The sequence below is a fragment of the Drosophila miranda genome, chromosome XR (assembly GCF_003369915.1).
Source record: "Drosophila miranda strain MSH22 chromosome XR, D.miranda_PacBio2.1, whole genome shotgun sequence".
Lineage (NCBI taxonomy): Eukaryota > Metazoa > Arthropoda > Insecta > Diptera > Drosophilidae > Drosophila > Drosophila miranda.
The window spans coordinates 35,343,770-35,360,832 of NC_046674.1; the positions used below are offsets into that span (position 1 = coordinate 35,343,770).

General features: G+C 40.6%; 1 protein-coding gene across 3 annotated transcripts; it reads left to right on the forward strand.

Moving 5' to 3' along the window:
- Positions 1–836: 836 nt before the first annotated feature.
- Positions 837–16,752, forward strand: LOC117186307 (beta-ureidopropionase). 3 transcript variants are annotated; one of them, XM_033386898.1, is made up of 5 exons: positions 837–965; positions 1,721–1,956; positions 15,517–15,779; positions 15,841–16,460; positions 16,517–16,752. In XM_033386898.1, exons 1-5 carry the CDS (start codon positions 915–917, stop codon positions 16,703–16,705), a joined length of 1,359 nt encoding a protein of 452 aa, XP_033242789.1. In that variant the 5' UTR covers positions 837–914; the 3' UTR covers positions 16,706–16,752. The 3 variants fall into 3 exon arrangements, with proteins under 3 accessions (XP_033242789.1, XP_033242790.1, XP_033242791.1); XM_033386899.1 differs by lacking the exons at positions 837–965; positions 1,721–1,956 and adding an exon at positions 1,524–1,573; XM_033386900.1 differs by lacking the exons at positions 837–965; positions 1,721–1,956 and adding an exon at positions 2,458–2,492.
- Positions 16,753–17,063: the final 311 nt, after the last annotated feature.

The following is a 17,063-nucleotide window of genomic DNA, read 5'->3' on the forward strand; positions in this document are numbered from 1 at the left end:
ATTCATTAGTATCTTAAGTAATCCTTTGAATGAATCAATATGACAAATGGATTTTCTGCAGAAGCAACGATACATTTTCTAGGGTATCTTAAGGTACGTGTCTCTGACCGTTATAGGCTATTCACATTCACGACCATCCACCATCCATTTCGGGGATGGTCCGTAAGGTTTTGCCGCTCCGACAATTTCCCAGTTTGTCCACCATCCATTTTGGATGTTCCTAAACCACACGGTTCTATGCGATAGTTAACCGATGGTTTTCAAATGCAATCGCGAATAAATGCCAGACGACTGACAACATAGAACAAATATTTTTTATGCTCTGTAAATGCTTAATGTTATGCATAATTTATTCTTCAACAATGAGTTTTTTTTCGGACATTATGGAGTTGGATCAGGATGGATCATGTAGCTCCAGCAATTTTTCTGGCAACACGGGCCCCCGCCAAAGCGAATCAAAAAAGACGACACTTCTTGGATGGCAGAGATTGCCAGAGAGCGACTCGAAGAGCTGAAGGACCTTTACAGGATGACGGAAGAACATGAAATGAGGCAGGAAAAGATGGTCGAGGACCTCATCAACACGCAAATTTGTTTGCATATTTTGCCGTTGAACCACGGCCGAAATAATTGCTACATCTTCATCATCCATTATAAGAACAAAAATTAATAAATCTTCCGCGAAATTTAATGCACTTGTTATTGGCATCAGCTGTTTTTGACGGATGGTCGATGGTGCCAGTGTGAATCGAAGTTTCACATCTGTCAAAAAATCCCATCACTCCCCCGGGATGGGCTCAGTGTGCAGAGCCTATTAGCTAATACCAGATTAAATTATTTAATTAAGAACATGTCAAATTAAAATCGTTTATCGCGGGATTTAACAGGGAGCCTTATTTTAGGAAGACCATTTTATGTATCGCAAAGTAAAGATTGCACTACGTCACTTATCAGTTGACATCAAGGTCAGTGATGATCGACAAGTATATACATACATACAGTGGGGAGCAAAAGTGAATATGTACTCATAATCACTAACTTTCGCCGCCCATAACAGCCAAACGAACAAAACCAAGCAAACCAATTTTTTTCCCCATATATGTAAATACTTGTATTCTTAACAAATAAACAATAATTACAAGAACGAATAAGAATGTTTCAAAGAATGAAAAATAAAAAAACAAAAAAAACTCGCATGTACTTTGCACTTTTTATACAAATTTAAGTATATCTTAATATTAACATTTTGTGCATAGACCCATATTAGATATTACTTTTTGAATACGGTTTGGAATTCTCTATCAAATTCCCAAAAATATCTTTTGGAATACGATTGCATTTCGCATCTACACGTCTTCAGAGATCGCCGAGGTTAGATGGCGCTGATTACTACTGCCCAAGCCGTCGTTTCACGATTGACCATAGGTTTTCAATCGGATTAAGTTCGGTTCTTTGAGATGGCCACTCCATCAACTTCGGATCCCTGTCTTGTTAAAAACTTATTTAAATTCGGAATAAATGCACAAAATGTTAATATTATGATTTTCTTGAATTTTTTCTATAAAGTGCAAAAGTGAGTATTTATATGGGGAACAAATTTGGTTTGCTTGGCTTTAGTCAGTGGCGAAAGTCAGTGATTATGAGTATGTACTCACTTTTGCTCCCCACTGTTCATACCTACATACATATGTATGTTGTATATATACGATTGTGTGTTTAGAAAGACGTGAACACCGGGAGTGATCGACGTAGCAACATTAAAAATTGTGCGCTAGACTCGCGAGGTGGTTTTTTAAAGAAGCACAAAAAATTACTATTGAATGAAACTTTACATTCGAGTGATCGGGAAAAAATGTCGGAGTTTGATTTAAACAATCTTAATGAATGCTTGGAGAAGTACTTGCCAATTGATAAACTAACAGAGGTCAAACGAATTTTGTATGGTCTTGAAGAAGAGTGAGTACATCTTATAAACAAACCTTATAAGCAGGACGAAAATAAATTAGAAGAGTGAGTACATCTTGAAAAAAAAACAGGATGAAAATAAATACAGTGAAAAATAGTGCATAAACTGTTTCCTCCAAAAATATTTAGGTGTTAAAGTAATTTACATACATATGAAAATATTTTGTGTAAAGACTTTCTTGACAGTGTCAAAAATGAGTAATCATTGTTTTTGTTGTTTTGTAATTTACTTATTTATAGTTTTGTTATTTTTTTTTTCACTAACTACTTTATAATTAATCCCTGAATGGTTATGAATTAAAAAAATTTGATAAATTTGAACCAAAGGCCATTATTTTCTTATCCAAAGTCAAAAAATTTAATTTATTTTCAGTGTGTAAAGAGTTTCTTGACATACTGTATGTACATTTTATGTCCAGTTTTTTTTGAGTGGAAACTTACAGTGACGAACTAAATTTTTGGCACAGTAAGCTTTTTAAACTTTCTGGCCACCGTGTGACCCTTGGAATGAAAATAAATCGTAAAAAGTATATTGAACAAAGAGATTAAAGTATTTATTATACATAAACAAAAAACTTATTTCAAAAACTTAAACATAGTAATAGTAAAAATTAAAAAACTAAAAAAAAAGGTATATTTCGATGAACAAAATTATTGGCACACCCCAAGAAAAACTTAAAAATAAGATACATATGTAAAAAATTTTTAATATTTGGTGTTCAATCCCTTAGCCTTAATGACGGCCGATAAGCGAGCTGGCATCGAGTCTACTAATTATTTATTAGTTTCCTCCCCTATATTTTGCCATTCTTCCATTAAGGCTTGTTTTAGGTCGGCTTTTGTCCTTATAGCCCGCTTTCTAATGCGCCTATCCAATTCCTCCCACAAATGTTCAATTGGATTGAGGTCCGGGGACTGTGGTGGGTGTGGCAGAACATGGGCGGTATTGTAAGTAAGCCACATTTTGACTATATGGGCCGAATGCTTTGGGTCGTTGTCTTGCTAAAATGTGAATGTGAACATCTATACATGTACCTACATACATACATACATACATACATATACATATGCCACAGATAAACATTCCAACTCAGAGCTCGATTGTAGTTCGTTCTGTGCAACCCCCGTATATGTATCTTTATAAATAAAGATGCGTACAACATAATTTTAATTATAGAACTAGCATAAACGTATGTATGTACATATGTAGATAGTTGGATTTGTTCGTAAGTATACACATACATACATATCATACATAAATACAGTAACGAACTTAAGTATTAGCACAGCAATACAATTTTTTTTTACTGCTGTTTTAATAGCTTTCTCCATCGTACTTTTTGTACCAGGTACTCGCAGATATGTACATATGTACATATACAGGCAGACTCCGGTTTTCACTTACTCTTGAGTTCGGCGTTTTCCGCCACAACCAATCGATATTTTTTTAATATATCATCATATCTTGCAAAGAAAAACATCCGACCTCGTTGTTTCGTAAAAATCCAGAAAAAGACCAAAAAGAGCTTTAATTTTTTGAACTGCTTGTTTTGAAGCAAAACGACGGCAGAAAATGCGCAATCTAAGAATATCAAGACATCTCATATGCAACATCTGTGTGTTTAGCATGTCTGGCCAACGTGTGAAACAATTGAAAATTAAGTTGCAGATGGTCTAAAAATTGAAATAAATGTGGCGGGAAACAGCTGTCTTTACCCAGTTATTCTGTTTCACGCATGTAACGAGAAAAATCTGAGCTCTTACGAGCACACTTGTGCTGTTATGAACAAAATTCAGAGCCAAATTTAAGAGGGAGCCTGATGTAGCGGAATAAAAACAGTAGCGAAATAAAAAGTAGCTTAAAAAATGGAAATGGAAATAAATATTCTAAAATTAAAATAAAATTGGTCTTTAGGTAGAGAGGGTATAAAAAAAAGAACATAGCGTTCGTGGTTCCTCTCTTTCTCTTCAGCTTACAAGCTGAAAATTAAGGTTACGGTCTGCGTTGGCTGTGGTACGAAAAATCTCTCCTCCCCAAATTAAACAAACTAAAAGTTTACCAGAGCTTACTCAGAGATCGTCAGACCTGTTTTGGCTGAAAACGTAATTCGTAAAAGTAAGTGAAAACCGGAGCCTGCCAATTTTTATACGTTACATCAATTCATATACCGAACAACCGTTTGACCAAACCTCTTAATGCCCCATTATGCCGTTAAATTCCATTTCGTTCTTTGCCAAATGCCATTTTACCGTTATGGTTAAATTTATAGTTATTTTTGTATAAAATGAAGAGGCTGAATTTCGAGTAGCGGAATTTTATCCATAAATTTTTACAAAAAATACTTTAAAGGCTATTGAATGTACCTACATATACACCAAAAACACGGAGTGAATAAATAAAAAAAAAAAAAATAAATAAACCAGATTTTAAAATTTTTTTTCAAATAAACCAAACCTTGAAAAAAACAAGGTAATACAAAATTTTTAAAGACCAAATCTATAAAAATAAGTCTCTTTGCTTCACAGCGTCAAAAATAAGTTCAATTTTGTTGCCTAATTGTAATTTGTGTAATTGGTCAGGGCAATAACATATTGCGTTTTCGTGGTAACAGCTGACCCAGCCCTATTGTTCTTATAACATGCGCGTAACAGAACTTATGGGTAAAGGCAAATGTTACCCTCCAGCTTCAAAATGCAACAAATTTTTTTTTAACCATTAGCAATTTACGATGGTATTGATAAAATGAAACATATTGATGACAAAACTTTGTGAAAACAGAAGCACCTAAATACGAAAACGAAACGTTTTGACTGTAAACGCAAAATGCAAAAGTAGGTAAAAACCGGAGCCTGCCTGATTATGTCATTAATATGGAATTCATCTAATTTTATTATCTAGTGTGGTGGGCCATTGTGATAGTCAGCAATTACACCAGTTTTTTTGAGGAACAATCGCATTTTCAGAAGAATTCGGTTATTATTGACTCAGCTTTAGTGCTGTGTGTGTATAGTGTGTTCTGTTAAATGGGAAACCTTTCTTATTTTCGTAATATAACTTACATATGTATAATTCTGTCACTGAAAATTCACTGCATAGGCATCAATCTGATGGTGCCGCACTGTGATGAGATGGTATGGCAACTCTTGATGATTGATTGAAGATAGTCTGATGTCTGGTTCTTCTGTTGCAACATTGGTGGCTCCGGTGATGTCATCGAATCGAATGGATTTAACTCACTGATTGTGATGCTGGTAGTTGACGAAACTCACGCAAAATTCGCTGGGTTTTCGGTACTCGGGAAACGTATTGCATTACAGTTGTGTAGCATGCCGAGAGGTTGAGAAGGACATGGTCATATTTATGGGGCAGACGCGAAGGGGCTTTAAGGAGCTGACCGTTGGCTTCAAAAACCAATACGATTAACTGCTGATCTGCCAATGCCAACAGTCACTCAACCGCTCGTTGCTGAAAAACTGACTTCGACCAATCAAAGTGTGCAGCAGCTGATTTCGTTTGCAACTCCAAGGGCAACGACAGGTGATACAAATACGGTAGCCGACTTCATCACCTCGGCAGCATGCACCCAGAAACGTCATTAGCGTCCGTGTCCGTCAAGTCCGCCAACTCCATAACTCTCCCATATTAAAATAAGACAAATGTGCCATCCTCATCTTCCCGTGCTACTTCCACCCGTTCAAAAAACTAACTTCCTCTCTTGTACCTTTTCAGAATGGTAGAGGATTACGCAGTAAGCTCAGCACTCTTTTTCGAGAAAGTGTCGCATTTTCATCCCACGTTATTGTCCGAAGTTTTGGCAGGTCGGGACACAACTTTTAGAAATGAACGTTCGACTCGACGTGCTGGGGGGGTTCTCATTAAAGTGAACTTAAGCTTCACGTCGGAACATTTCACAGTCCAGGCTCAAAACAAACTGGAGTTCCTGTGTGTACAATTGATTCTTCCTGCCTTTGCTATCTTCATTATTTGCTCGTATACCACCTTCTTTGGATATCTCAATTTACGATCAGCATCTGTTTGTTTTAATAACTGTTTCTTCCTCGCTATCAGATAAAGGTGATATGATAGTTCTTGGTGACTTCAAGTACTGTTTGGTCTAAACGAGTCTTATAACCTAGTGCCCTTTTCACGATATGACTTTGTTGACGGCTTGTTTGACCTGTCTCAAGTCAACCAATTAACAAATTCTTTGGGTCGATTGCTTGGTCTGTGCTTTGTATCGGATACTTCCATAGTGTCGCTTACCGGAGCCCTTCCGCTCAATATATCGAAGACGCCTACCATCCTACTTTTAAAGTGTCGCTCGATAAAGGACCAACTGTATTGGATCGGTCGAGAAGGCTATCTGAACGTGTCCGCCGCTTTCGTAAGCTCGAAGCTTAATAAGCTTAATGTGAAACTTAATAACATTATTAGGGATTTTTATTGGTCCGATCTGTACTCGTGTACTGATGTTATGAGAGGCACATACAATTTTTACAGTGTACTTAACACATTTTTGTAGTCTTTTGTCCCGCTTTACCGCTCGACTAGATTTGGAAACCCTCTACACCAAAGAGTAATCCAGTCTAAAAAACTTAAAATCGAGACTCTCTCGCTATATAATAGCTCGGTCAGACTTTTCAGTGCTCAATGCTATAAGAACTACCTATATCGATGCAGGGTAAGTTTTTCACAGTACCCAAAACAGCTATTGCCGGGCAACGCCTCCGAATCCGGGGCCGTACGTTTGATAAGCCTCCCGCGTTTATTCTTCAAGTTTTGCTTTATTCAGGTGTTTCATTTACAAGGATCGGGGTAGGGGTATTAAAGTGTGGGGAGAGCGAGCTAAAAAACTCGTACCGCTTCGGTTTAACTTTTCGCCGCTTCCTTTCTTTTCGTTCTTGATCTTCCTTGCCTTGCTTATGTCTGCCATTCGCCCACATTAACTTTGCTTAGGGCTGTTAATGTATGTGCTGTTAGGCGCAGTGATATTTAGAGCTGCCACTGCGGTTTCTTCCGTAACATTCTCCCCTTCGGAAACTTCGTCGCTTGTCGTGATGTTTGCCAAACTTCTGGTTACGCCTTGGTCCATGGGTGGATTCGTTGTCTTCACGTCTAACTTGGCCAGCTTAACTATTGGCCGAGCTAGCAGTCCAGATGCAGTGCGGATAGCCGCGCTGCGGGCGATCCCGTCTTTGGCTACTCGAAGGTCCATGATGACGCCTTTCGTCAACGGCACGTACATATGTCAGGGGTCGGGAATTTAGCATATTTTCTATCCTTGCTTGTGCTGTTCTCAGCACTGGTTCTTGTACGTGTGTCTCCTCTAATATTTGGGCTAGTATGGACTTCACCGATCTGATCATCCTTTCCTACGCACCTCCCATATGGGGTGCTCCTGGGGGTATAAAGGACCATTCAATTTGTGGGTACTTGTTTCCCACTTCGTTCGGTAGGATCGTTTTTCGGGTCGTCTTCCTACGTTTACCTGCAGTGGTACAAAGTAGTCGATACCTGTGTTCGTGAATGGCAGATCGTTGATTGCTAGCTTCTCTGATGGTAAGCTTCCCACCTCCGGTGCTTCTGGAAGCGCTCTTTTATTGCGACATCTTTGGCAGGTTTTCGCTATGTGGTACAATTGTTGCATCTCGTTGACGACGATCTCAGTAAGCTGATGCTGAAACTTCCAATGGAAATAATCAATGAAAAGATTAGTGACGTTATGTCCTCCAGGTAGGATTACTGGCCGTTTCAGGTTCCTCGTTATGCCGATCGACTTATCTATGCGGCCGCGTATTCTCAGTACATCTGTTTCATCGAGATACGGCGAATATTTGTAGATCGAACTTTTCTTACTCACGATTCTTTCATATCGTAGAAGAGCCATTTCTTCAGAGTAAGCCTCTTGGACCATCCGGATATAACGATGTTGACATCTTCTATGTTGCGAAAGCTTGTGGCTAAATTTGCCTCCTCTGATGCCAAATCTCCTTTGCATATTTTGGTCAGAAATCTCATCGCGCAACTCATGGCTCCGTGAACTTTTCCCATTTGCTAAAGCGACATATATTTTGGATAATGCTACTTAGTTTCGATGGCAATTTTGGCGTATCTATCAACTCGTGTACGTGTATCCGTTCCAGATTACTCGAGTTGAGCTGTGTAGTTGGCCAGTATTCTTCTTCGTCAAATAGGAACGGCGGACCGGAGAACCATCTCGCTTCTGGTTGGAAACTCGATTCTTTGGTCCACTTTGTCTGGAACCCATTTCCATATGTCCGAGTTTTCCGAGATCTATCCAATTCGGAGCGCAACGAATTGATGGTACTTTCGACCGTCTGAATATATCCAATACAACACGTTCTTGGAGTCGGTCCAGAAAACACGTCGCTTGACTTCGACGGAGAGCTCCTGTATTATGAGTTTAGACAGTCGAAGGCCGAGGATCGCTGCCATAAGTTCCATCCTGGGAATCGAAATTGGTTTCAATGGCTGCAAAGGCGTATATGCTCGCGTCTGAAAGGATGTGTAATTGGATATTAGATGTTTCTTTCGTTAGACCCAGACATCGTGGAACCCTTAATTCTTCGATGTTTTGAGATTGCCGTGCCCATATCGTCCAGCGTTGACATTCGCTTTCTCCGACCTTTTCGACCTTGTCGAGTCCGTCATCTCGATGGGGCGTTCTTGATGATCTCCATCTCCTGATGAGTTTTGATCGTCCGAACGTATCCTGACCTGGTGAAACATTTCTCTAATATCTCCGCAGATGCCAATAGACATCTCTCGAAAGCGCGATATTATTCCTACCAGCGATGGCAATTGGTCGGGGCCTTTTAGTAGCATTGAATTAAGAGCGATGCCTTCCACTTTGGCTGCTGCGTCCCATACGATTCTCAATTTGCCTTTGTTCGGGTTCTTAGTCACGAATACGGGCAGTTATCAGGAGCGTTTGCCTTCGACCATTTCATCTTTTTTGAGTTTTCGGACTTAGCCGATGTCTTCGTACCTCTTAATCTGTTCATTTACAAACTCTCATACCACCTTGTCGCATGCCATGCGAGATTCTAGGCACCGAAGTCGTCACATTGCCATCTCTCTAGAAGAAGGAAGTTCCACGTTGTCGTATCGCCAGAGAAGTCCTGTCTCTCATCTCTTCATTTCGCTGCGAAACCTCATGGAATTGTCCAGTATTGTATTTGCTCTTTCATCCTCTTTGGACCTGAGTGTGCTCTTCGCCATACTTATGCCTACTGCGTCTGATGAGAAACTCTCTTTTACAAGAGCAAGAGGACGCTCTCGCGTCCTTGTAGCTGAGTATCGGTAGCTTTTCCAGGTGCGAATGAGAGCTTAGGATTGAGTCGTCCAGCGTCTGCTTCGGCAGATCCAGGTTTTTTACTGCTCTCACGTTTTGAAGCGTGAATCTGCGTGCCACATTTTCCCTTTGCTGGTTACCGTTGTGAAAGAGAAAATAATGCTTTCTCGAGCATCCATCGACGAGCATACTCTTGTTGACTAACAGTGCCATTTAAAGTGTTTGCCAAGGCACCTCCAGCATAGCTTTTTTTATCTGACGAAGTTCCATCTACCTGACCCTTCTAACTCCAGGAATTGTTTACAGTCCTCCAATTTGTGGGCCCTATTTCATCTACGGCAGGGCGGTTGTGCGCTATCATTGTGCACCATAAGCCGGACTCTTGGATTCATCTCCTTCGTGCAGACTTCTTTCTCGGATGCTACTGGCATCACGGTGCTTGCGCACGATGCTACTCGGAATAGACAGTCGTCGAAAACTGCAATATTCACCTTCGGAAGTCCAGCGCTTTGTCTGGCCCAATCCAATTCAAGTTGAAAGGGAGTTTCTCCACAAGGTCGCGAAGTAACATTGGGGTTCAGATAGGCGGAGAGTCCTATCGCGTCGACGGTAGCACGATAGTTTTGCACCGACAGCGCCAGGCGCACTAGACTGTCGATGCTGCTCGATTTCAAAGACGGCTCCATTCCTAGCTTCGTTTGTAGGGTGTGATATATAGCCTCTGGTTGGCCATATAGCATTCGAAGAGTCTCGATGGTTATTCGAACTGTTTCTGGCATCATTAATTTTCCTAGTACTGCTTCCAAGGCGGCACTTTTGCAGCCTCATGAGATTCTCTTGATCGCTGAGTCCGCAGCGTTCTGTAGATTGCTCGAAGTTAACTATGAACATGGGCCATTCCTCGGGGTTTCCAGTAAAGCAGGGTCCGAAATATTTCGACTCGTACTTGGGTAATACTGTGCAGTCGGGGCGCGAATGAAGGGGGTTTGCCCATGCAGGTTGGTAGCCGGCGCCGGTGCGGCCATTGGATACCACACAGCGCCGACTGGCATTGTCTCGTTCGGATTCAGCCCAGTAGACATTCCAATCCGCGTTGCTTCCGTGGGTCCTGACATGTGGACTCCGGTCCAGTTGGGAACTGCTCTGTCGCAGCCTCCGTTGGTTACCGTGGAGCTCATGAGGCCTCCTGCTTGAGGCAGTCTGGAATGCGTTGAGAGGGGCGCATACGTCGGCCTTCCTGAGGTATCCGCTATCTGCTGAGCGAACCTTTCCCAGTTATCTAAAAGGCTCGTTCTTGGTGAAAAGGCTTGTTTCATCCATCCTCCTTGGTTGGAATGCTTGATGACTGGTCGGGGCTGCAGTGGACACTTTAGGTGCGGCCGTTGTTGCCGCCGAGATCAAATCTATATATGTATCCCTAACGCGATGAATTTCCCTTGCGCCTCCCTTAGCCTCAGAACTTGCACCAGGCATATTTTCCGGCTCATATATGTCTCCTAATCCACACGGCATCTCACCGCCAGATTCCGCTGCTGACCATTAACGCCGTCCATTTTACTCCGGTGTCTTTTTTCGCACAGTTGTGGTTTGTGGTTATACACGAACTCCGTACGTTTGATAAGCCTCCCGCGTTCAATAAGCCTCCCGCGTTTGTTCTTCAAGTTAAGCTTTATTCAGGTGTTTCATTTACAATGATCGGGGCAGGGGTATTAAAGTGTGGGGAGAGCGAGCAAAAAACTTGTACCGCTTCGGCTTAACTTTTGTTTAACTTTGTTCTTCCTTGCCTTGCTTACGTATGCCATTCGCCCACATTAACTTTGCTTAGTGCTGTTAATGTCTGTGCTGTTGGGCGCAGTGATATTTAGAGCTGCCTATGCGGTTTCTGCCGTAACAGCTTTACAGCTTCGTAAAAGTAAGCGTAAATGGCGTTACATCGATTTCTCTACGTCGGCAAATAATGATCTTTTGCTTTAATCTCCAGCTCAGCATGGATTTATAGCACATAAACTTGACCTTTTAGGGGTTTGGCCTAGCTACCTTTGTTCCAGGTCTCAAGGAGTCCTCTTCAAAACCTCCCTCTCTTCCCCAGTGAAGGTTACTTCTGGAGTGCCACAGGGCAGTCATCCAGGCCTCTTACTCTTTACACTCTCTATTAATGACCTGCCTTTGTCATTAATATACTCTCTCTATAGCTCTGTGTTCAGTATAAGGACATTTCACTTCAAAATCGCTTGCAGTACGATTTCAATAACTTTCATGGTGCTGTGCAAATTTTTTACATCTTTATGTCTCAAAATGTACGAAATAAGATTTCATCGTTCCAGCCCCTTGTTGGCTCCTGACATCCTATGCGGTGGTTTTCTTGAGAGAACTAGCCTGGTTGATGATGATGATCTTAGACGCTAAGTTAAAGATTTCTGAACACATTTCTACCATGTTAGATAAGGCCATGGGCGTGCTTGGGTTTATAAAGACGTGGTTAAGTCCGTTTGATGATCCCTATATAACGACAACTCTTTATATCTCGCTAGTGCGTTAGTTTTTAGAATCTGGCTGTTGTTTATGGTGCCCTCAGTAAAAAGTACAGCAGTAAAATGCAATTGGCATGCAAGTGTGAGATTGCTATCTTACCCTAATAGATTGCTTTTAATAAACCTTCCATCCTAGATAATCGTAGAAAAATGCTTGGTTTTTTTTTGTGCCTACTTGATCTATAGTGACGTAGTTAGCCCTGGTTTTTTCAGCCGCATAAACTTCACGATTCCTACATGGTGCGCTATGAAAACATCGAATAACTTTGACAATTGTGAGCCGATTGAATTGAGTATACCAGTTGTGGAAACGTCAATTCAGTAAAATTTTAACCATGCATCGCTTTACACCAAAACAACGACCTTAGGTAGATACACTGTAAATTGAAAATAGTCTTTTAGTTGTGTTAACGCAACGAAATGCGTGAAAAATGTCTAAACGGTTATTGGTTTAAACAAGACGCTGCGAAATAAACGACTGTAAAACAAACAATTCAGATTTTACAACGAAAATTCCCTGGACGTCTGGCAACAAAAAATTGAAGATGTTGATTGGCAACCCAGATCTCCAGATTTGACTCCTCCGGACTTCTTTTTGTGGGGTTATTTGAAAAGCAAAGTTTACGCCAGCAAGCTTCATACCATTGAAGAGCAACACAAAAATTAGTGCCGAAATCATTTCTATACCCCCCGTGGATCTCGAAAAGTATTGGAAAAATCTGCAAAAAGGACATGTTTTATTGTGTTTAATAAAGGTGGCTACTTGATTGATATTGTGTTTACAAATTATTCTGAATAAATTCTAGAGGACCAAATAATATAAAAATACCTCGTATTTTAAAATCGGGTTTTTCTATCAGTTATTCGATGTTTACATAGCTCACTAAAATATGTCACAGTTTCACTATGAACTATAGTTCCAAGGAGATGTAAGCATGCATTCAAAATACAAATACCACTACAATTACTTATTACTAGAAAGGTGTGTGAAGATTTGTAATTTAATAAGAGGAAGAGTATTAGTGGTGAATATAATATGGTAGAAGGAATTATAATCCGTAAGACCCTAAACGGTTCATGCAAGGAATAATTCCATCTAAAAAGTGGAAGGAACAACGGTATAACATTTCTAGTGAGTCTAATAGGAATCGTGAAGTTTATGCGGCTCAAGAGATCAGGTCTGTCTATGTCACCCCTGATCAAGTTGTGCATAAATATCACACAAAGCATTTTTCTACGGTTAACTAAGGATGGGAGGTTGACTAATAGTAGTCTACTAGAGTAAGATGGGAGTCTTACACCCGCATCCCAGTTAAGGCCCCGCAGAGCAAAGAGTAAAAAGTTTTTCTGTACTGATTCTATACGGTCCTGGTGTACCTTGTACTGAGGGCACCATACACAGGAGCCGTATTCTACGATCGGAAGAACTAGCGAGGTGAAATCCATCCTAGAAATCCATCTCAGGAGGTTGGGCGGAAACACTAAAAGGTCAAGTTTATGCGCTAGAAGGGAATGGTCTACACAGTCGAATGCTTTACTAAATTCGGTGTAAATGACATCCGTCTGTAAGTTACCTTGAAAGCTTTAATAATGAAAGAGGTAAACTCTAACAAATTCGTAACATGCTGAGTTGGAGATATAAGTGACTTTCAGGAGTTAAAACCTTCTCAAACATTTTAGGAATAGCGGATAACTTTGCTATACCAATATAATTTTTTGCGTCAGACTTGCTACAAGTGCATTTCACAATTTCGCCCCACCCCTTTCCTTCTGTAGCATCCACAACTTTGAAGATACGAGAAAATTAAAAAAAAAAAAAGTAGAGAATGACCAAATCTAACAGATTGCCGAATCTGGATCAGATCGGATCATTTTTATAGGCAAAAGGAACAATTCAATTTGCAGTGGCTACGCCGCGCCACTCCCGCACACAACGTTCCCCCTCGTTTTTAAATTGAATTAGGTACTCGTCGCGAACGTACGATTTTTCAAAGTTTTTTTTTATTTTGATCTAACATTCTAACATAAATCCCAACAAATTTTCTTGAAAACAAGTTAGTTGGCTTTTAAGAGAGACTTGTAGGAAAAACTTTTATCAAGAATCATCTTCCTTATTGGAGAAAGTAGTTAAGGAAAACATGACTATAAAAATACCGATAAAGCGATCTTTTCCTTTTTTGAATAGGTTTTCAGATCAAAGTTAATTAAATTATATGCCAATTGTATAAATTAGCTGAGTTTAAATCATTTTAGAAAATAATATAATAGATGTTATATATATAATATAGTATAAAATTATGTGTTTTTATTGACTTTTAATTTTATGTCCTCGGTTGACATTTCCATGGAATATTTCCTGTATATAGAAATATGCATGTACCTCAGAAAAAAATAATCACCGCAACTCTACAGTTATACCCGATAACTCTCCTCCGGCAGACGCCGCTAATATTAAACGACACGACAAAGAGTGCGTGCGAGAGAGACAGAAAATCAGTCTGAGCGTGACGTCGGGCGCTGCGTAGCCAGTGCAAATTGATTTGTTCCTTTTGGCTATTATCTGATCTGGTCCAGATTCAGCAATCTGATAGATATGGTCGTTATCTATGATTCTGCGTTTTTAGTTTTCTCGAATGTGCAATATTGTGGATGCAACAGGTTTTCGTCCTTTGTGTGGGCGGAAGGGGGTGGGGCGAAATTTTGAGATACACGTTTTATAGTAAGATCTAACAGAAGTGCGGATACCAAATTTGGTTACTCTAGCCTTAATAGTTTCTGAGATTTTTGAATATCCCCATATTTTCGTCCTTTGCGGGGGCGGAAGGGGTTGTGGCGAAATTTTGAAACAAACTCGTCTCGGTCCGATATATTAGGAGTGTGGATACCGAATTTGGTTGCTCTAGCTTTTATAGTCTCTGAGATCTAGGCGCTAATGTTTTACTCTAAGCAAAGCCGCCTATGCTACGTGTGTGTTAGAGAGAGACAGGGCGAGAAAAAATTAAATTGTTTTCTTGATGCTGGCTATAATAATAATACGATCCAATTCAGATTCCGCAGTCTTAAAGATATGGTCATTCTCTACAATTCTACGTTTTTGGTTTTCTCATATCTTTAAAATTGTGGATGCCACAGATTTTCGTCCTTTGTGGGGGCGGAAGTGGGCGGGGCGAAGTTTTGAAATATTTTTGTAGAAGTGACATATCACAGAAGTCTGGATCCAAAACATCGTTGCTCTAGCTCTTATAGTCTTTGAGCACTAGGCGCTGAAGGGGACGGACAGACGGACGGACGGACAGACGGACAGACGGACAGACAGACAGACAGACAGGGCCCAATTGACTCGGCTATTGATGCTGATCAAGAATATATATACTTTATGGGGTCGGAAACGATTCCTTCTGGACGTTACACACATCCACTTTTACCACAAATCTAATATACCCCAATACTCATTTTGAGTATCGGGTATAAAAATCTAGCTGTTAGAGAAACGATAATAGACAAATTTTTTTAATTTGAATTAAACTCAACAGTATCATGTCTTTTCCACAGATTACACTAATTTTATAAATAATTGTTTGGCCCAGGAACCATTGATCCGCAAGGGTATCAGAGGCCGGGTCTGAAGCTGGTTTTCCTTTTTTTTTATCATTTTAAATTCACTGTTGCCTCTACGTCATATGCATCCTATTTTTTTCTCATAGCCAAATACTTGATCTGTCCGATAGTGCAACAGAAATAGCACAGAAGTATGGATTTGAAATTAAGGGCTATCGGTTTACGGCACGAGAGGAGCAAATACGTAAGCCACGGGTGGTGCGAGTCGGCGCCATTCAGAATTCAATAGTGTTGCCCACTACAGCACCGATTGAAGATCAACGCACTGCGATCTGGAACAAGGTGACAACAATGATAAAAGCGGCAGCAGCGGCTGGATGTAATATTGTGTGTACCCAAGAAGCTTGGAGTAAGTATCTAATCGAATCTTTAGCTAATTCAAGGACTGTCACTATTTTAGTTTTGTGCAGCAATGCCGTTTGCCTTCTGCACACGTGAAAAATTTCCCTGGTGTGAATTCGCCGAAGAGGCTGAGCATGGCCCCACGACAAAGATGCTCGCTGAGCTGGCTAAATCCCACAATATGGTTATTATTCACTCAATCCTGGAACGAGACATAGAACATGGTGAGACCATTTGGAATACGGCCGTAGTTATCTCAAACAACGGACGATACTTGGGGAAGCATCGTAAGAACCACATTCCCCGAGTGGGAGACTTCAATGAGTCGACCTACTATATGGAAGGTAATACCTTTCATCCGGTGTTCGAAACCGAGTTCGGAAAGCTGGCTGTCAACATCTGTTATGGACGACATCATCCACAGAACTGGATGATGTTTGGTTTAAATGGCGCAGAGATTGTGTTCAATCCCTCTGCTACAATAGGTAGACTCTCTGAGCCACTATGGAGCATTGAGGCACGGAATGCAGCAATTGCCAATAGTTACTTCACAGTTCCTATCAACCGAGTCGGCACAGAGAAGTTTCCCAACGAGTACACGTCGGGAGACGGTACCACAGCTCACAAAGAGTTTGGTCCCTTTTACGGTTCATCGTATGTTGCTGCGCCGGACGGCTCCAGAACACCGGTAGGTCATATCAAAAAAAAAAAAACTTCGCCATTATCATAACAAAATTTTGACAGAGTTTATCGCGAGACAAAGATGGCTTGCTGGTGACTGAGCTTGATCTCAACCTCTGCCGTCAGATTAAGGACTTCTGGGGATTCCGAATGACACAACGCCTTTCCCTTTACGCAGAATCTTTTCAAAGAGCAACAAAGTCGGACTTCAAGCCGCAAATTATCAAAGAGTCTTCAAAACTAAAAGATTAAAGAGACTAAAAAGATATTCTTTGGGATGTGAAAGGTGACTAAGGTGACTAGCGCAATAAACATAAGTGTTAACTTGTAACGCTAGGATAAAGCATGAAAAAAAAAAAAAAAAAAAAAAAAATGTAGCAACTATTCTTTAATACATAGAAAAAACGAGGGGGAACGTTGTGAGTTGCTGCGGAGACCGCAACTCTACATTTATACCCGATACTTGGTCAGTATGGCTCTCCTCCGGCAGACGCCGCTAATATTAAACGACACGACAAAGAGTGCGTGCGAGAGAGACAGAAAATCAGTCTGAGCGTGACGTCGGGCGCTGCGTAGCCACTGCAAATTGATTTATTCCTTTTGGCTATAA